Source organism: Macaca thibetana, chromosome 20 (assembly GCF_024542745.1).
Source record: "Macaca thibetana thibetana isolate TM-01 chromosome 20, ASM2454274v1, whole genome shotgun sequence".
Classification (NCBI taxonomy): domain Eukaryota; kingdom Metazoa; phylum Chordata; class Mammalia; order Primates; family Cercopithecidae; genus Macaca; species Macaca thibetana.
Window position 1 is genome coordinate 11448999 of NC_065597.1, and position 20627 is coordinate 11469625.

The 20627-nt window shown below is 48.9% G+C and overlaps 1 protein-coding gene across 13 annotated transcripts in view; it reads left to right on the forward strand.

The window, feature by feature from the left end:
* The first annotated feature begins 2251 nt into the window (after positions 1 to 2251).
* Positions 2252 to 20627, forward strand: part of SLC7A6 (solute carrier family 7 member 6) — a 42378-nt gene continuing 24002 nt past the window's right edge. For 3 of the 13 annotated variants that reach the window (XR_007721942.1, XR_007721941.1, XM_050773345.1), the window contains exons 1-3: positions 2490 to 4479; positions 14745 to 14839; positions 15630 to 16188. Coding sequence is in view for 11 of the 13 variants with exons in the window: in XM_050773345.1 (XP_050629302.1) it covers positions 4458 to 4479; positions 14745 to 14839; positions 15630 to 16188 (676 nt within the window). In the remaining 2 variants the exon portion in view is untranslated. Of the gene's footprint in view, positions 2323 to 2488; positions 4480 to 7066; positions 7561 to 11198; positions 14667 to 14721; positions 14840 to 15629; positions 16189 to 20627 lie in introns of those variants that run through there. The other 10 variants (XM_050773346.1, XM_050773348.1, XM_050773349.1 and 7 more) reach the window with 10 other exon arrangements.

The window sequence follows — 20627 nt, forward strand, 5'->3', positions numbered from 1 at the left end:
AAAAAAAAAAAAAAAAAAAAAAAAAAAAACAAAGGCCGCCACAGTGGCTCACACCTGTAATCCCAATACTTTGGGAGGCCGAGGCGGGTGGATCACGAGGTCAGGAGATCGAGACCATCCTGGCTAACACGGTGAAACTCCGTCTCTACTAAAAATACAAAAAATTAGCTGGGCATGGTGGTGGGCACCTGTAGTCCCAGCTATTCGGGAGGCTGAGGCAGGAGAATGGTGTGAACCCGGGAGGCAGAGCTTGCAGTGAGCCGAGATCGCGCCACTGTACTCTAGCCTGGGCGGCAGATCGAGACTCCGTCTCAAAAAAAAAAAAAAAAGATGAAATAAAAATAAATCTGTAGTCCCAAGTAGGAAGCTGAGGCAGGAAGATCGCTTGAAACTAGGAGTTTGAGGCTGCAGTGAGCTATGATCACCACTGTGAATAGCCATTGCACTCCAGCCTGGGCAACAGATCTCTGAAAGCAAAAGAAAAGAATGGTTACAAATAAATGTATCTTGCAGGGTGGTCCTGAGGAACACTGATGGTGTTAGAGAACATCTGATTCAGGGTGTGATGTACATGGGGCTTTTAGCTGATGGGCTAGGTAACTGGGTGTGAGACTGCAAAGCCAGAGGGAGCCGGCGTATGGTTTTTTTTGTTTCCTTTCTTTTTTTTTTTTTTTTTTTGAGATGGAGTTTCGCTCTTTATCGCCCAGGCTGGAGTGCGATGGCGCGATCTCGGCTTACTGCAACCTCTGCCTCCCAGGTTAAAGCGATTCTCCTGCCTCAGTCTCCCAAGTAGCTGCAATTACAGGCATGTGCCACCATAATAGGCTAATTTTGTATTTTTAGTAGAGACGGGGTTTCTCCGTTGGTCAGGCTGGTCTCGAATTCCCAACCTCAGGTGATCCGCCTGACTCAGCCTCCCAAAGTTCTGGGATTACAGGTGTGAGCCACCAGGCCCAGCTGAGCCGGCATACCTTATATGAAGCTGTGGCAGGGACAAGTGGCTGGGTGCCGACACAAGTGTCCAGAGTTGTCCTTCTGCCCAGCCAGGGAGGCCGGAGGAACTGATCTGGGAGGCAAAGGGTGCAACTCGATTGATCCAAATATATATGTTCACTCACTGACACGGGAGGTGTTCCAAGCAGAGGGCAGGAGGGCAGCACCAGCGAGGGCTCCTCAAGCATTGTCATCCAGGCCTGCAGAGAGGAGAATGGAAGGGTTTTTAGGCAGGGGAGATACAAAGTCATCGCAATCTGTAATTTAGGAGCATCCCCTACTCTGTGGAGATGGGTTAAGGGGAGCAGGAAAGGGATTGGGAAGCCACTGTGGCTGGGGAGAAGAAAGCAGGGTGTAGGCCGTGGGAGGAGTGGGGAGGAAGGGTCTGAAGTGCTGCCCATCTCTGGCTGGGTCCCTGTCACTGGGTGGCAGGGAGCAGGGTCTTGGGTATGGTCTGGAACCAGAGGACATGCACTTGTGGTCATAAGGCTGGGGGAAAAGACCCCAGGGCCCTGGACCAAGTCAGTGCTTGAGGTGTTGACAGGAAATTTCGGTGGAGGGCTCAGGGGCCCATGAGGTCAGGAGGCTCTAGACAAGAGAGCCCCAGAGACACCAGAGGAAAAGGAACTGGAGAGGAAGATGGAGGAGCAAACAGAGGGAGGGGAAGTGGGCAGGAGGTGCAGCTCCCCCAAGAGGGGTGGCAGCTCTCTTGGGAAGATGAGGACAGAGCCCCAGGGAGGTCTGGGGTTGGCCAAGGGAGCCTGCAGTTTCTTTGTGGGTGCGGGGGCCTCAAGGGATGGGAATCTGAGCTGTGCGTGTGTTTGGACAAGTCCCCAGAGTGTGTGTCTTCTCGGGGTTCCTAGACGCAGGGTGGCAGTGGCCCGGCGGTGGCGGAGGCCGTTTGGATCCCTGTGTGAGCTGTAGGGGGCGCCGGGCCCAGGTCAAGGGCGAGATAGGAACGGGGTGCGGGGGCCGATGAGAGCTCCCCGCGGGAATGTCCCGGTGTGGACGCCCTCGGAGGCCCCATCTAACTCCAGGGTGGCGAGGGTGGCCGGGCCCAGGTCACGGGCTGCGCCGGCCCTGGCGAGGCCACCGGGGGCTGTCGGGCGTCCACGCTCACGGTCTGGGCCAGAGGACCCCGTACCGGCCAGGCCGTGGCGGCCACGGGGGCCTGGAAGCGCCGCCGCCAGCTGGCCCCGCACGGAACTGTGTCCCGACGCGGCGCGCGCTATCGCGATCCGGTGGCGGGTGACGTGGCGGGGCGGGGCCTGAGCGGCCGCGGCGACGGCGGCGCGACCGAGCATCCTGGCGGCGCCGGGCCACTGGGAGGTAACGGGCCGGGCCATGGGCGGGCGCGCGGGGAGAGGGGCCGGGGCCGGGCCGCGTTCTGTGGGAGCGGAACCCTCTGGGTCTTGGCCACCGCCGTCGGGAGCGGGATGCGGCCCAGAAACGGCGCGGGGCTGGCCGGTCGGGGCCGCGCGAGAGGCGCTGCGGCTGAGGGGTGGCTACACGAGGAGCGAGGGACCTCGAGCGTGAGGGCCGAGTGTGGGAGAAATGCTGTATGGGTGCGAGCCCCGGAGGCTGATGGTGACCGCGAGGGAGCCAGTCTTGGAGTGTGCTGGCGACGCGGCGAGTGTGAGGGAGACCGGGGGTGTGTGTGGAGAGGGAAACCCCAGGTACCAGGGTGACCGGGACTCTGTGTGTGCGGGCCGCGCTGCGAGCGTGAGACTGTGCGACGGTGACCCAGAGTGGGACTGTGACTGCGCTTCCGACTGCAGGACAGAGAACCTGTGCTGTGTGGTGGCCGCGGTGGGGCGGAGAAAGATGCGGGCTCAGGACTGCAGGAGCCAGGCTTCCTGGGGCTGTCTCAAGAATGACGATTATCATTTTAAAATCAGTCCATTTACTTTAGAGAATGCCGCAAGGTTTTGCGGCGTGTTGGGGCCTGGAGCGTTGGGCTGCTGGCGCTGGGGAACCCACGTGGCCCCGGTGATTATGGCTCTTTTGAGCGTCCCCATAGCCTGTCATCTTGTGTGACTATCTCTCGTCCTGAATGTGGGGAGATAGACGTGAAACATTCTGAAAATTCTTTGCTGGGCTCTAAGCAAACATGTTGTGTAATGGTCAGTATAAATAGGAATCAGGGTGTCGGCAAACACGTTTTTGAGTACCTCTTGTATGCCCTGGGCTTGGTGACACAGTTAAAAAGAATTCAGTCTCTGCCCTTGATGGGGGAAAAAGCCAGGGCCAGCTCAGCTCGCAGGGCGGCAGTTCAGTGCCCAGCCATCGGGAGCTTATCTCTCAGAGCTGCTCCCAGATTTCAGATCTGGGAGGAGCAGACTTGAAAGGCTGTGACTGCTTCCTGATATCAGTTCCACCTCTTTTTGGTGGCGGTGAGGCCCTTTGGGGACCTGCCCAGGCCACCTGCATTACTCGGGTCCCGTGTGTGCTGTGCAGATGGCTTTTGCTTCCCAACTTTGATCTCAGATCGTCATTCAAGTCATTATACTGGAGTTTATTTTCCTGGCAAGTGTGTGGAAAACCACCAGCCTGATTTTCTCCTCTCTTCCTCTCCTTGTCCTCCTTCCCTATTTGGCCATGGATGTATTTTTATGGCATATACCGCTTTTATGATCTCCATCTCCCTGGAACTTCTTAGTAGAAGAAATTTGCTGACCTTTGTGTTTCCTGCTGTAATCTCTTGGATGTAGATTAGTTTCTAAAAAAGTTATGCAGGCCGGGCACAGTGGCTCAGGCCTGTAATCCCAGCACTTTGGGAGGCTGAGGTGGGCAGATCACGAGGTCAGGAGATCGAGACCATTCTGGCTAACATGGTGAAATCCCGTCTCTACTAAAAATACAAAAGATGAGCCAGGCGTGGTGGCGGGTGCCTGTAGTCCCAGCTACTCGGGAGGCTGAGGCAGGAGAATGGCTTGAACCCGAGAGGCAGAGGTTGCAGTGAACCAAGAGTGTGCCATTGCACTGTAGCCTGGGCGACAGAGTGAGACTCCGTCTCCAAAAAAAAAGAAAAAAGTTATGCAAACGGTGCCCACGGGACCTGGGGCCCCAGAGCTGCCTAGACATGCATGATTTAATGTGACAAGGCCAGTTCTCTGACAGGTTTGGACTGACTGCTTCAGTTATACCCACCCTGTGGGTGTCTTGGAACCTGCCAGTAATTAGGACTGCCCCTGCCGGGCATGTAAAATTTAGATTTTACAAGGAAATATCATTCTGCTGCTTTCTTGGTTAATTTTTAAAAATTACGTAAATATATATATACATATTTTTTAAAATCAGCTTTCTCAGGTTAAAAGGGTTCATTTTTTGATCAGTTCCCTCCCACTCTTTGTTGCAGAGTTTATGTGGCCCAGGCAGACAAGTGAAATTAGGCCTTGCTGCAGGGACTTCATTTCCTTCTCAGTACTGGACCCATTTATGAGGAGGTGGCTTATGAAAGTGTGATGTTCACGTATTTCTTGACAGGTGAATATTGTTGCGCTGTCTTTTCTTTTGTTTGTGTGATTTACAAAGAGTTTTTACTTATTTGTATACAGTATGAACACAATACTAGTAAAGAGAATGGCTTACACATAATTAACAATTCTTTAGTATTACATGTTAAATAACACTGTAATTTATTATAAAAATAAATTATATATTTATTTATATTACAACTCTTTCTGAAGAGTAATTGGGTGGGTTTTTTCTTATTTTTCTTTTTGGAGACAGAGTATCATTCTGTCACCCAGGCTGGGGTGCAGTGGTGTGATCTCTGCTCACTGCAACCTCCGCCTCCCAGGTTCAAGTGATTCTTCTGCCTCAGCCTCCCAAGCAGCTGGGATTACAGGTGCCCGCCACCATGCCCAGTTAATTATTGTATTTTTTTTTTTTTTTTTTGAGACGGAGTCTCGCTCTGTCACCCAGGCTGGAGTGCGGTGGCCGGATCTCAGCTCACTGTAAGCTCCGCCTCCCGGGTTCACGCCATTCTCCTGCCTCAGCCTCCCGAGTAGCTGGGACTACAGGCGCCCGCCACCTCGCCCGGCTAGTTTTTTGTATTTTTTAGTAGAGACGGGGTTTCACCGTGTTAGCCAGGATGGTCTCGATCTCCTGACCTCGTGATCCGCCCGTCTCGGCCTCCCAAAGTGCTGGGATTACAGGCGTGAGCCACCGCGCCCGGCCTTAATTATTGTATTTTTAGTAGAGACGGGGCTTCACCATCTTGGCCAGGCTGGTCACGAACTCCTGAGCTCAGGTAATCTGCCCGCCTTGGCCTCCCAATTGTGGTGGATTTTTTTTTTTTTTTTTTGAGACGGAGTTTTGCTCTTGTTGCCCAGGCTGGAGTGCAATGGCGCAATCTCGGATCACTGCAACCTCCACTTCCCGGGTTCAAGTGATTCTCCTGCCTCAGCCTCCCGAATAGCTGGGATTATAGGCGCCCGCCATCATGCCTGGACAATTTTTTATATTTCTAGCACAGATGGGGTTTCACTGTGTTGGCCAGGCTGGTCCTGAACTCCTGACCTCAGGCGATCCACCCGCCTCAGCCTCCCAAAATGCTGGGATTACAGGCGTGAGACACTGCGCCCAACCATAAACTCAGAGTTTTATAAGAAAAAGTTTTCTGTGTTTTCACCACAGTTAAGATTTTGATTCAACCAGAGGGGGAAATAAAAATATTTTGATGTATTTCTCTGTGATACAGCAAACTATTTTTTGGTCTTCAGCCCATTTCCTAGCATACAACTCCTAAAATACTTAGAAAGACCAAAGTAATGTATTTTTGTATGCTGATGACTGGTGGCTGGCAGCCCCTAGAGAGCTTCAGGATGGGGACTGGTCACTGGAAAGACCAAGTCAGGATTAGAGGGTTGGGACTTTGAGCCCTACCCCCAACCTCGGGGGAGGGGAGGAGGAGGAGGGTGAGGTTAAGTTGATCACCAATGGCCAGTGGCTTAATCACTCATGCCTATGTAATGAAGCCTGCATAAAAACCCAAGAGGCCGGGGGTTTAGGGAGCTTCCGGATAGCTGGACACGTGGAGGTTCCTGGATGGTACTTCTCCCTAGGAGGACAAGAAAAGTCTGTGACCCTTCCCCCTTCCTGGCTCTGCAAACCTCTTCATCTGTATCCTTTGTAACACCCTTTATAATATACCAGTAAATGTAAGTAAGTGTTTCTCTGAGTTCTGTGAGCCATTCTAGCAAAATAATTGAACTGAAAGAGGGGTCTTGGGAGCCCCAACTTCAAACAGTTCGGTCAGAAGTTCAGGAGGCCTGGATTTGTGCCAGGTATCCTGTGGGGGAGGGGCAGTCTGTGGGACTGAGCCCTTCCGCTGTGGGATCTGATGCTGTTTCCAGGTAGATAGTGTTGAGATTGAACTGGAGGACACTCAGCTGGTGTCCCTGGGGAGAAATGATTGCTTGTTAGTGGGGAACCCTCCCCCCAACATTTGCTCACAGAACTCTTCTGTGTTGATTGTTGTGGTGTGAGAGTACACAGTAAAAATGGTTTTGAGTTTTTCCAAACATTCTCAATAGCATTTTTTCCTTTATTCATTACAAAAATTTTGGTTTCAAATCCAGTTTATAAAACTTCCTTTGTAATTGAGCTTCCCCCATTTCATCCCATCGTTTTCTGATGTAATTGAATTGTGATAAATTCATTTATTCCAAAAATTGCTTGTGGCAGTTTCGTGGTTAATTTTCATGGGGAAATTTTAGTAGTCTGTTAAATTCCTTTATTACCTGCTGCAGGAGACTGCAGGAATTAAAAAAAAAAAAAATTTAATTTTTTTTGTTGGCTGGGCGCGGTGGCTCACACCTGTAATCCTAGCACTTTGGGAAGCCGAGGCAGGCGGATCTCCTGAGGTCCCAGGAGTCCGAGACCAGCCTGACCAACATGGTGAAACCCCGTCTCTACTAAATATAAAAAATTAGCCAGGCATGGTGGCGCAGGCCTGTAATCCCAGCTACTCAGAAGGCTGAGGCAGGAGAATCGCTTGAACCCAGGAGGCGGAGGTTGCAGTGAGCCAAGATCGCGTCATTGCACTCCAGCCTGGGCAACAAGAGCAGAACTCTGTCTCAAAAAAAAAAAATTTTTTTTTGTTTTTGCTGTGTTGCCCAGGTTGGTCTCAAACTTCTGGCCTCAAGCCATCCTCTTACCTTGGCCTCTCAAAGTGCTGGGATTACAGACTTGAGCTACTGCACCCAGCCTAATTTTGTGTGTTGTTTTTTTTTTTTGTAGAGATGGGATTTTGCCATGTTACCCAGGCTGAGAGAGATTGATATTGTGTATGATCCTTACATACCAATTTCTCTCTTTTTTTTTCATTGCACCTGTAACTAATTGGAATTAGCAGTTTCTCTTATGAAATGGATAAAAATTGAGGGAAAGGATAGCTAATTCAGGAGGGTGATCTGGTAGAATTTTGATGACTCTGTCATAATGCCTAGCTGGAGGTAATGTCTTAATTATTGGCCTTTTGAATCAGCGATTTTCATTCCATTGTTACAGAGGGTCTGCAGATCTACTCTGGGGACAGGATAGACAACGCGTCTCACACAGGTAGGCACTGCTGTTTTTGGAATGTATGTAGCTACTGTTGTGATTAATTAAATGCAAATTCCTTCAAAATCAAGTCTTAGTAGCTTTTTGCCATTATTTATTCTTTTTTTATCAATTGTTACCTGAAGAATAAGTACCGTGACAGAAAATGTCTGATGTTAATACAGCCAGTTCACCTTCCTTCCTCCCTTCCTCCCTTCTTCCCTCCTTCCCTCTTCCCTCCTCTTCCCTCCTTCTTTCTTTCCTTCCTTTTGTAGAGACAGAGGTCTCCCTATGTGGCCCAGGCTGGTCTTGAACTCGGCCTCAAGTGATCCTCCCTCCCTTTTTTGGCCTCCCACTGACTGGCCAGATATTTTACTTGTTTTTTTGGAGACCAAGTCTCACTCAACTGCCCAGGCTGGAGTGCAGTGATGCGATCTCTCAGCTCAGTGCAACCTCTGACTCCCGGGTTCAAGGGATCATCCTGTCTTAGCCTCCTGAGTAGCTGGGACTACAGGTGTGTGTCACCATGCCTGGCTAATTTTTGTATTTTTTGTAGAGACAGGGTCTTGCTGTGTTGCTCAGCTGGTCTCAAACTCCTGGGCTCAAATGATTCCCCCTGCCTCAGCCTCCCAAAGTGCAAGGATTATAGGTGTGGGCCACTGTGCCCAGCTTGACATTTTTACATTTAAATATGCTATAATCCCATAATACATTACTACTATTTTTGTTTTGGGTGGTCAGTTATATTCTAAAGTTATTAAAAATGAGCAAAAATGTGGTTGGGTGCAGTGGCTCACGCCTGTAATCCCAGCACTCTGGGAGGCCGAGGCGGGCAGATCATGAGGTCAGGAGTTTGAGACCAGCCTGATCAACATAGTGAAACCCCATCTCTACTAAAGATACAAAAATTAGCTGGGTGTGGTGGCACACGCCTATAATCCCAGCTACTTAGGAGGCTGCGGCAGGAGAATTGCTTGAACCCGGGAGACAGAGATTGCAGTGAGCTGAGATTGCGCCACAGCACTCCAACCTGGGCGACAAAGCAAGACTTTGTCTCAAAAAAAAAAAACCAAAAACCCAAAAATATGGCCGGGCGCGGTGGCTCACACCTGTAATCCCAGCACTTTGGGAGGCTGAGGCGGGCAGATCACAAGGTCAGGAGATCGAGACCACGGTGAAACCCCCTCTCTACTAAAAATACAAAAAATTAGCCGGGCGCGGTGGCGGGCGCCTGTAGTCCCAGCTACTCAGGAGGCTGAGGCAGGAGAATGGCGTAAACCCAGGAGGCGGAGCTTGCAGTGAGCCGAGATCGCGCCACTGCACTCCAGCCTGGGTGACAGAGCGAGACTCCGTCTCAAAAAACAAAAAACAAAAAACAACAACAAAAAAAAAACCCAAAAATATGTATTTAAAAAATATTTACCGGCTGGGCGCGGTGGCTCAAGCCTGTAATCCCAGCACTTTGGGAGGCCGAGACGGGCGGATCACGAGGTCAGGAGATCGAGACCATCCTGGCTAACACGGTGAAACCCCATCTCTACTAAGAAATACAAAAAACTAGCCAGGTGAGGTGGCGGGTGCCTGTAGTCCCAGCTACTCCGGAGGCTGAGGCAGGAGAATGGCGTAAACCCGGGAGGCGTAGCTTGCAGTGAGCTGAGATCCGGCCACTGCACTCCAGCCTGGGCGACAGAGCGAGACTCTGCCTCAAAAAAAAAAAAAAAAAAAAAAAAAAAAAAAAATTTACCTAGGCTATTTGGTATTGCCCCACAACTTGATGTTCTGTTCTATTTTTTTACTTTTTCCATTTTAACCCTTTTGGTTTTCATCTCACTGCTAAAGTTTCACATTTGTTTCCTCATGCTGTTCAACTTTTTCAGTAGAGTCTTTAATGTATCAAACACAATTATTTTAAATTCATTGTTTGATGTTTCCATTATCTGGGTCATCTCTAAGTCTGGTCCTATTGATTACTTTACCTCTTGATAATGGGTTGTTTTTCTTGCTTTTTTAATGTTGCTTGTAACTTGTTATTGATTGCTAGATATGGTACGTGGAGCAGTAGAGACTGAGGTACATAGCATTTATTTTGGGAACTGGGTACAGCTTTTCTTTGCTAGACTGTTTGTATGGGAGTTTGAACTCCTAGTCAGGAGACAGTTGTGTTTGGGTGTTATTGTTGCTATGGTTACGTTAGGTGCACCAGTGGCTTCAAATTCTTCTCGTGTTTCCTTGCCAGCTTATGGTTGGTTTGCCTGAGGGAGGCTTTTTCTCAGTGGTTATCCTCCATCCATACCCTCAGCTTATTAGCCAGGCGTGGTAGTGCACCCCTGTAGTCCCAGCTACTCTGGAGGCTGAGGCGAGAGAATCCCTCGAACCCAGGAGGCAGAGGTTACAGTGAGCTGAGATCGTACCACTGCACTCCAGCCTGCGTGACAAAGCAAGACTCTGTCTCAAAAAAAAAAAAAAAGAAAGAAAAATAAGGTCTCACTCAGTCGTCTCACTCTGTCACCCAGACTGGAATGCCAGTAGTGCCATCATGGTTCACTGCAGCCTCCAACTCCTGAGCTCAAACTTACCTCTTAGCCTTCTGAGTAAATAGCTGGGGCTACAGGCATGTGCCATCATGCCTGGCTACTTTTTAATTTTTTTTTTTAGAGACGGGGTCTTGCTATGTTGCCCAGGCTGGTCTCGAACTCTTGACCTCAAGTTCCTCCAGCCTTAGCCCCTGGAGATTACAGGTGTAAGCCACTGCGTCCAGCCACCCTCAGCTTTAGGATTTCTCTGTGCACCTATGCCTCAGTACAGTCTCAGTGGTAGAATACTGTTGCTTGTTCCTGGGTGCTTGCTAACCTGGTGGTAGGGAGTGGGGATTTCTCTGTTGTCCTGGTTCAGCCTCAGTCTTAGGCAGGCCCTGTTTGTTTCCCTGGGTCTTGGGAGTGGATCTTTCTGGGTGCTCCTGCCCTTTTCCCAGGAGAAAGCACCTCCAGTGGTCTTGCCCAGAATTTCCTACCCCTCCTCCAGGCATAGAGTTTTGTTTTGTTTTATTTTGTTTTTGTTTTTGTTTTTATCCTGCCCCAGCTGCCTCAGGAGTGACAGAGTTTGCTGCCCTTTCCCAGGGGTTTATGGTATTTATTCTTTAGAGAAGAAGGGTATAGGTTGGCCTTTGTATTTTCCCTCCCATAAGCCAGCACTACCAAGAGAGGTTTTTCTCAGGTTACCTGCCCAGTATTTCTTTTGAGTACCCACTGAGGTCTATGGAAATAACCTGAGTGTCTGTGGCTCTTCCTAACCCACAATTGACATTTGGTACAAATAATTTTTTATTTTTTATTTTTTTATTTTATTTTATTTTATTTTTTTTTGAGACTGAGTCTGGCTCTGTTGCCCAGGCTGGAGTGCAGTGGCCGGATCTCAGCTCACTGCAAGCTCCGCCTCCCGGGTTTACGCCATTCTCCTGCCTCAGCCTCCCGAGTAGCTGGGACCACAGGCGCCCGCCACTTCGCGCGGCTAGTTTTTTGTATTTTTTTAGTAGAGATGGGGTTTCACCGTGTTAGCCAGGATGGTCTCGATCTCCTGACCTCGTGATCCGCCCGTCTCGGCCTCCCAAAGTGCTGGGATTACAGGCTTGAGCCACCGCGCCCGGCCTACAAATAATTTTTTAAAAAATTTACCTGAATTCTTCTGACTCACCTAAATGGTTGTCTCATCTTTCTCCCACTGCCACAGGTGAGCCAGACCTTGTATCTCTCTATCTCCTTGGAGGTGGCCGTCTTTCCATCAGTTTCTTTCTTTTTTTTTTTTTTTTGAGATGGAGTCTGGCTCTGTCCCCCAGGCTGGTGTGCAGTGGCGTGATCTCTGCTCACTGCAAGCTCCGCCTCCCAGGTTCACGCCATTCTCCTGCCTCAGCCTCCTGAGTAGCTGGGACTACAGGCACCCGCCACCATGCTCAGCTAATTTTTTGTATTTTTAGTAGAGACGGGGTTTCACTGTGTTAGTTAGGATGGTCTTGATCTCCTGACCTCATGATCCACCCGCCTCAGCCTCCCAAAGTGCTGGGATTACAGGTGTGAGCCACTGCGCCCAGCCCCAATGAGTTTCAATCTAGTTGGTTGCCTTGTAACTTCAGCTTTCTGATGGCTCCAAGAAAAAGTGTTGTTTGTCACTGGAGTGGGAATGGTGCTATGCATCCTGAGTGGAAGGTGGAAGTTGAGGACTTTCCATTTTATACTAGATTTTTTTGTTTTTTGAAACAGTCTTGCTCTGTCGCCCAGGCTGGAATGCAGTGGCGTGATAATGGCTCCCCGCAGCCCTGACTTCTTTGGCTCAAGAGATACTCCCACCTTGGCCTCCCAAGTAGCTGGCATGTGCCACTGTGCCCAGCTAATTTTTGTATTTTTGTAGAGATGGAGTCTTGCCATGTTGTCTAGGCTGGTCTCGGACTCCCGGGCTCAAGCAATCCTCTTGCCTCAGCCTCCCAAAGTGCTGGATTACAGGTGTGGACCACTGTCCCTGGCCTAGTTTTTTCTTATTTCATTTTTTTGTAGAGATGGAGCCTCCCTATGTTGCCCAGGCTACTCTTGAACTCCTGGCTTCAGGCGATCCTCCGGCCTTGGTCTCCCAAAGTACTAGGATTACAGGCGTGAGCCATCATGTCTGGCCCCATTTTATTTGTAACTTTTGTTGTTTGTTTTTTGAGACAGGGTCTCTGTCTGTCACCCAGGTGGGAGTGCAGTGGTGTGATCATGGCTCACTACAGCCTCAACCTTCTTGGGCTCAGGTGATCCTTCCACTTCAGCCTCCTGAGTAACTAAGACTACAGGTGTGTGCCACCATGCCCAGCTAACTTTTGTAGTTTTGTGGTGTAGACAGGGTTTTGCCATTGCCCAGGCTGGTCTCCTGGGCTCAAGTGATCCACCTGCTTTGGCCTCCCAAAGTGCTGGGATTACAGGTGTGCACCACTGTGCCCTGCCAAGGTGAAGTTTAGATATGGGGAGGAGGTAAGGGATGGCCTTGAGGTTGTATGTATGGCCAAGCCAGCCTAGGACTTAGTCACGTGCTCTTGGGAGCTGCTAGGGTTACATTACAATTTTGCTCTTGGGTGTTTAGCAAACAGGTAGGAACTTTAATTACTTTTGCCAAGGACAGGCTCTTGATAACAATTGCATTTTTCTTTTCTTTCTCTTCCCCCCCTGCCCTTCGCTCGCTCGCTCTCTTTCTTTCTTTTTGAGACAGAGTCTTGCTCTGTCACCAGACTGGAGTGCAGTGGTGCTATCTCGGCTCACTGCAACTTCTGCCTCGCAGGTTCAGGTGATTCTCCTGCCTCAGCCTCCTGAGTAGCTGGGACTACAAGTGCATGCCATCACGCCCAGCTAAATTTTTTTTGTATTTTTAGTAGAGACGGGGTTTCACCATGTTGACCAGGATGGTCTCAATCTCTTAGACTTGTGATCCACCTGCCTCAGCCTCCCAAAGTGCTGGGATTACAGGTGTGAGCCACTGCACCCAGCATGCATTTTGTTACTGAATGAAGAGAACGAAGCCTGGCATGGTGGCTCACACCTGTAATTTGTGCACTTCAGAAGGCCAAGGTAGGAGGATCAATTGAGGCCAGGAGTTCAAGACCAGCCTGGGCAACATAGTGAAACACTGTCTCTACAAACAAATTAAAAAAAAAAAACAGCTGGGCATGGTGGCGAGCAACTGTAGTCCTAGCTACTCAGGAGGCCGAGATAGAGGACTGCTTGAGCCTAGGAGTTGGAGGCTGCAGTGAGCTACGATTGCATGATTGCACTCCAGCCTGGGTGACAAAGTGAGACCCTGTCTCTTGAATAAAAAAGAGAGAGAGAGAGAGATTGAAAGAGAAAGAAGTCTTATCTGCCTTCAGTTATGTGTGATTCTGCTACTCTCCTTGGCAGAAGGAGTCCTTAACCTTCCAGCAGGAACCTTGTCTTTCATTCAGGTGCTGCGACTGAAATCCTAGGCATGAGGTCTTGTGGGGCTGTGACTGTGCCCCACCTCTCCAAATAAGGCCACTGGGTAGTTTCACCAGTGTATCTGACAAACCTGATAAAGCCATATCAGCATCACCAGTGCCAGGTTTTATGAATACAAAGGGAATACCTAGTAACCCCAATCCCTCCTCCCAGCTAGAGTGCGATGGAATAGGGGGAGCTGTATTGGTCACTGGGGTCAGATTTCTCTCCTGGTCTCTATGTTGACTTGGGTAGAAAAGGCATCCTAGGTCTCTTTGCACCTGACTCTTATGTGAGACTATAGGCTCCCCAGTTGTTTACTGGTTTTGTTCTAATGGATGCTGGGGCTCACCTGACAGGCACATGAAAACAAGTATGTTTCCACGTGCCTGTGTAGGGAAACCTGCATGACTTGGTGCCAGAACGAGAGCAAAAGTGGTGCTGCCTTAAAGCTCAGCCTCACTGAAGCAGAGGTGGGCACTCCTGGGACTGGGGGAAGGCTTGACTGGGGCCTGGGAGGAGCTTTTTTACTTGGGCTCAGGTCCAGACTTGATGGGGTTTGGGATAGGGAAGGCAGGAGTTTTGGGTGGCAGCTGTGGAGATCAGCATTTTCCCTAAGAACTACTCACTCTTGACTGTGGTTTCCTTGCTCTGAGCTCCATGAGGCCAGGTTCGGCACATCACATACACGTTTGTTGAATAGATAAGAGGCTTCTGGAAAGATGATGTGCTTGCCAATCCTGTTCCTACTGCTGATTCTTGGAGGTTATCTCCGTGACCTTAAAGGACTAATTCGTGGGTGGGAATCAAATGGCCCACCAGATTTCTTCTGAAGATGAGATGGGATGAAGGGATCGGAAGTGTGACTGGCATAGGAGTTGAGGGAGGGAGAAGGTGACGCTGGGTGCAGGGTCAGGAAGGTGCTGATTTTCCTTTGATAGATTCTGGGTCCTTCCTAGGTAGGTTAATGTGGAATCCAACACGAGGAGCATGCTGGGGAAGAAAGCAAATACGCCAATGGCAAATTAGCCCTGGGTTGGGATGCCCCTGGATGTCCTTTCTCCACCCTGTCTTATTATGTAACCCCTCTCTTTTGGGTACTTTGGAAAAAGAAAGATGTTGAATGGGCAAGCAGCAACATGGGAGAGTAAGGTAGGTGTTGCAGACACAGTGATACATAGGCACGTATTTTTTTTTTTTTTTTGAGACCGAGTCTTGCTCTGTCACCAGGCTATAGTGCAGTGGTGCGACCTTGGCTCACTGCAACCTCCGACTCCCTGGTTCAAGCGATTCTCCTGCCTCAGCCTCCCGAGTGGGGATTACAGGTATGTGTCACCATGCCCAGCTAATTTTTGTATTTTCAGTAGAGACGGGGTTTCACCATTTTGGCTAGGATGGTCTCGATCTCCTGACCTGTGATCTGCCTGCCTCGGCCTCCCAACATTCTGAGATTACAGGTGGGAGCCACTGCGCCCGGCCAGGCGTGTATTTTCATGAGGGACTTCCCCTTGGTCTAGTCACTACAGTGATGATATGCGCCTGTCTTAGCGTCTTCCTCACCCTTCCCACCACCTCCTCACGTTCTGTACTGGCCTGAGAGTAGCTGCAGACGTCTCCATGTCTCGCTGGATGCTGCAGAAGTCCCAGTTTATGTTTGGGTGGAGGTGAGTGGGCAGGATTACCTGGGTATGGACAGTGAGAAGCCTTTCAGGCTGGTGACGACTGTGTACCAGGTGCAGGGACTCTGGTCTTCTCTGCAGGGCAGGTTTGTGGGTTTTAAGCTGGTGAGAACAGAGCAAAAATCTGTAACTCAGGGAGAATCCAATCATTGGACAAATTTAATGCCAGCCTACTCTGGGCTGCAAGACAGGTATTTGTCATTGGAAGTCGTCATCACATCATGCGTGAGCTCTCCTGGTGTCTTTCTTGGGAGCAGTGAAGGTCTGCCCACTTCTGTTTCCCTGTGTCCTGTGGTAGGAACTGAGACAGGCGTATTGTAGTTAGGGCTGTGTGCATGGCATGCTGTCCCTAAATAGGAAGTGGGCAGGGAAATCTGGTCTAAATAGAGCCTCACCAGCTCCTGCCCTAGACTGACATACTTGTATTCTTTGCCAGGCCACAGTAAACACAGGTGTGCAGGAACTGTTTGTCATGGAAGCCAGGGAGCCTGGGAGGCCCACACCCACCTACCATCTTGTCCCTAACACCAGCCAGTCCCAGGTGGAAGAAGATGTCAGCTCGCCACCTCAAAGGTCCTCCGAAAGTATGCAGCTGAAAAAGGAGATCTCCCTGCTGAATGGGGTCAGCCTGGTGGTGGGCAACATGATCGGCTCAGGGATCTTCGTCTCACCCAAGGGTGTGCTGGTACACACTGCCTCCTATGGGATGTCGCTGATTGTGTGGGCCATTGGTGGGCTCTTCTCTGTTGTGGGTGCCCTTTGTTATGCAGAGCTGGGGACGACCATCACCAAGTCAGGAGCCAGCTATGCTTATATTCTAGAGGCCTTTGGGGGCTTCATTGCCTTCATACGCCTGTGGGTCTCGCTGCTAGTTGTTGAACCCACCAGTCAGGCCATCATCGCCATCACCTTCGCCAACTACATCATCCAGCCGTCCTTCCCCAGCTGTGATCCCCCATACCTGGCCTGCCGTCTCCTCGCTGCTGCTTGCATATGTAAGTGGGGGCTGAGATTGGGAGGATGTTGGGGGGTGGTGGGTACTATAATAATGGTACTTTAGGCCGGGTGTGGTGGCTCATGCCTGTAATCCCAGCACTTTGGGAGGCTGAGGTGGGCGAATCACCTGAGGCTGGGAGTTCAAGACCAGCCTGACCAACATGGAGAAACCCCGTCTCTACTTAAAATACAAAATTAGCTGGGCGTGGTGGTGCATGCCCGTAATCCCAGCTACTCGGGAGGCTGAGGCAGGAGAATTGCTTGAACCCGGGAGGTGGAGGTTGCAGTGAGCAGTTATCATGCCATTGTACTCCAGCCTGGGCAACAAGAGCAAAACTCTGTCTCCAAAAAAATAAAAAGATACTTTATATTTGAATAGCATATTTTGCATTTTGGAGGGGAGGGAGGCTTCTTACCTTTTGAGGAAGTAATTTTACCAGTCATTTGGTCCTGAAAGATAAGCAAGCATAAAGGATGGGGACGGGAGAAGTTTGAATCTGTTCATGGTTTTTGGTGCCTCATATTCCTCCTCTCTTGGCTGCCCTTGTTCTGTTTTGTGGTCTGTGTGACAGGTTGGGGCATGTCTTTTGTCTTGACAGCTGTTTTGGTTGAAGTCAACATCGCTAGTTGTAAGCCCAGAAAAAACCCCACCAGTGTTGAGGCCTTTATTCTGTTGCTGAAGGAAAAAAAAAAAAAAGAATTATTTTATTTCCCAGATTTTTATCTTAAACCAGTTAAAGGCATCAGTGAGAAAATAGGCTTCACTAGACACTGGGAGTCCTATGGTGTTAAACCTGAGGCCCACAGGACCCTTTCCTGTCTGCCACTGCTGCTCTTTGTGGCTTGCTCTGAGCAGCAGGTACGACAACGAAACACCTTTTCTTCCTACTGTACCAGACTTCTTTACACTGACTTCGTAAACAAGCTCTGCCTGCAGCCACATTTGAGTTTCTGCAGATAGAACTGAGAGATCCCAGTTGACCCCTCTTTATTTTCCTTTTTCTCTTACGGGGTAGTAAGGAGAAAAGATTGCTGTGAATTTACCCAGCCTTGCAGAACTAGTGTTTTAAATGAAAAAGGCCCAGAATTCTATGTTCCTTAGCACGGTACTGCCAGAGGTACTTAATAATATTCTGTTCTTTCCACATCTCTGCTTGCAAAAGCATTGGCAGTATATGCAGTTTATCCAGTATTAAAAATAGCCCGAGAGTACCTTGGAGTTAGCAATAAAGGACTGTAGAATACCCATGCCTCTTGACTTTATAAAACTTGCTAAAGACAAATTAAAGGGAAAACGCTCCATATTCCTTAGGATAGTGAGAGGGAAACAGATACCCTTAGGATTAGGGAAGGCAGCTGCTCAGCTATATGTCTGATAGGCTTTGGCTAGGGAGACTCTGGTCTGACTGAGCTTTCTCAAAAAGGGAGTAATTTTCTGATTATAAAATATATTTATTAGGGCAGGCATGGTGGGTCACACCTGTAATCCCAGCACTTTGGGAGGCTGAGGTAGGAGGATTGCTTGAGCTCAGGAATTTGAGACCATCCTGGGCAAGATGGTAAGACCCTGTCTCTACAAAAAATCAAATTAGCTGGGCATGTTGGTGTGTGCCTGTGGTCCCAGCAATTCAGGAGGCTGAGATGGGAAGATCTCTTGAGCCTGGGAGGTCGAGGCTGCGGTGAGCTGTGTTCACGCCACTGCACTCCAGCCTGACCCTGTCTCCAACAAGACAGAGCAAGACCCTGTCTCCAACAAAACAAAACAAAACAAATCAAAACAAAAAAGCCTCACAAAGCATGTTTATTTAGAAAATTAAATTACTCTTAAGTCATCCAAAATCTACCACCAAAAGAAGAGTACTTTTTTTTTTGAGATGGAATCTTGCTCTGTTGCCCAGGCTGGAGTACAATGGCACAATCTCAGCTCACTGCAACCTCCGCTTCCTGGGTTCAAACGATTTTCCTGCCTCAGCCTCCCGAGTAGCTGGGATTACAGGCGCCCGCCACCACGCCCAGCTAATTTTTGTATTTTTAGTAGAGAGGGGGCTTCACCATGTTGGTCAGGCTGGTCGAGAAGAGTACTTTTATTTATTTATTTATTTTTAATTTTTTTTGAAATGGAGTCTAGCTCTGTCGCCCAGGCTGGAATGCAGTGGGGTGATCTCAGCTCACTGCAAGCTCCACCTCCCGGGTTCACGCCATTCTCCTGCCTCAGCCTCCCAAGTAGCTAGGACTACTACAGGCACCCGCCACCATGCCCAGCTAATTTTTTTGTACTTTTTTAGTAGAGATGGGGTTTCACCATGTTAGCTAGGATGGTCTCGATCTCATGACCTCATGATCCGCCCTCCTTGGCCTCCCAAAGTGCTGGGATTACAGGTGTGAGCCACCGCACCCAGCCAAGAAGAGTACTTTTAATAGTTTGATAGTGTCTTTCTTTTGTTTGTAGACTTGGCACCATACTTTGCTTTTAATTTTATATTCTGCTTTTTAAACTTAGTGTATCACAAGCTTTTCCCCATTTCATAAAATGCTCTTCAAAATCAACACTTTTTAGTGTTTTTTTTTTTTTTTTTCCTTGAGATGGAGTTTTGCTCTTGTTGCCCAAGCCAGAGTACAATGGCATGATTTTGGCTCACTGCAACTTCTGCCTCCTGGATTCAAGCAATTCTCCTGCCTCAGCCTCCCAAGTAGCTGGGATTACAGGCATGCTCTACCACACCTGGCTAATTTTTTGTATTTTTAGTAGAAACAGGGTTTCACCATGTTAGCCAGGCTGGTCTCGAACTCCTGACCTCAGATGATCCACCTGCCTCAGCCTCCCAAAGTGCTGGGATTACAGGTGTGAGCCACCGCACCCAGCCTAGTATTTTTTAATTAAAAGGTAAAACATAGATTTTATACATAATTTTAAAAATACAGAAAAATAGAAAAAAGAAAATTAAGAATCACCCATGATTTTACCTCCTACAGTACTCTTGTTACTATTTGGGTGAAATACTTTCTAGTATTTTTTGTGTAAATATGTATTATTTTTAAATTAAAAAAAATTTTTTTTGAGATGGAGTTTTGCTTTTGCTGCCCAGGCTAGAGTACAATGGCATGATCTCGGCTCATTGGAACCTCCGCCTACTGGGTTCAAGCGATTCTTCTGACTCAGCCTCCCAAATAACTGGGATTTCAGGCATTCGCCACCACACCTGGCTAATTTTGTATTTTTAGTAGAGACAGGGTTTCTCCATGTTGGTCAGGCTGGTCTTGAACTCCTGACCTCAGGTGATCTGCCCACCCCAGCCTCCCAAAGTGATGGGATTATAGGTGTGAGCCCCCACACCCAGCCTATCTATTATTATTATCATTTTTTTCTTTTTTGAGACGGAGTCTTGCTCTGTCACCCAGGCTGGAGTGCAGTGGCACACGATCTCTTCTCACTGCAACCTCCGCCTCCCGGGTTCAAGAGATTCTCCTGCCGCAGCCTCCTGAGTAGCTGGGACTACAGGTGCATGCCACCACGCCCAGCTAATTTTTGTATTTTTGGTAGAGACGGGGCTTCACCATATTGGTCAGGATGGTCTTGATCTCTTGACCTCGTGATCTGCCTGCTTTGGCCTCCCAAAATGCTAGGATTACAGGCGTGAGCCACCATGCCCAGTCATAAGTACCTTTTGAAGTCATCTTTTCTTGTAGGTTGTATACTGCTTTATAAAAATTTTTAAAAACTAATATTGGCTGGGCATGGTAGCTCATGCCTTATAATTCTAGCACTTTGGGAGGCTGAGGAGGGAGGATCACTTGAGCACAGGAGTTTGAGACCAGCCTGGGCAACAAAGCAAGACCCTACCTCTAAAAAAAAAAATAATCAGGCGTGGTGGCAGTGGCACTGGTGTGCATCTGTAATCCTAGCTACTCGGGAGCCTGAGGAGGGAGGATCCCTTGAGCCCAGAAATTCAAGGTTGCAGTGAGCTATGATCATGCCACTGCACTCCAGCCTAGGTGACAGAATGAGACTTTGTCTCAAAAAAATTAATATTTAATCTCTTTCATCAAATACTCTTAGAAAACATGGTTTGAAGACACATAAGCAATTTCCAGGCAGTATAGTATAGTGGTTAGGATTGCAGGCCCCCATACCAGACTGGATTTAATTTTCAGCTTTATCATTGACCAACTGTTGATCTTGGGGAGTTAACTAATTGCTACCTCAATTTCCTCTTTTATTTTTATTTTTTGAGACAGAGTCTTGCTTTGTTGCCCAGGCTGGAGGGCAGTGGCTCAATCTTGGCTCACTGCCACCTCCGCCTCCCAGGTTCAAGTGATTCTTCTGCCTCAGCCTCCCAAGTAGCTGGGATTACAGGTGCGAGCTCCTGGCTAATTTTTATATTTTTAGTAGAGAGGGGGTTTCACCATATTGGCCACACTGGTCTCAAATTCCTGAGCT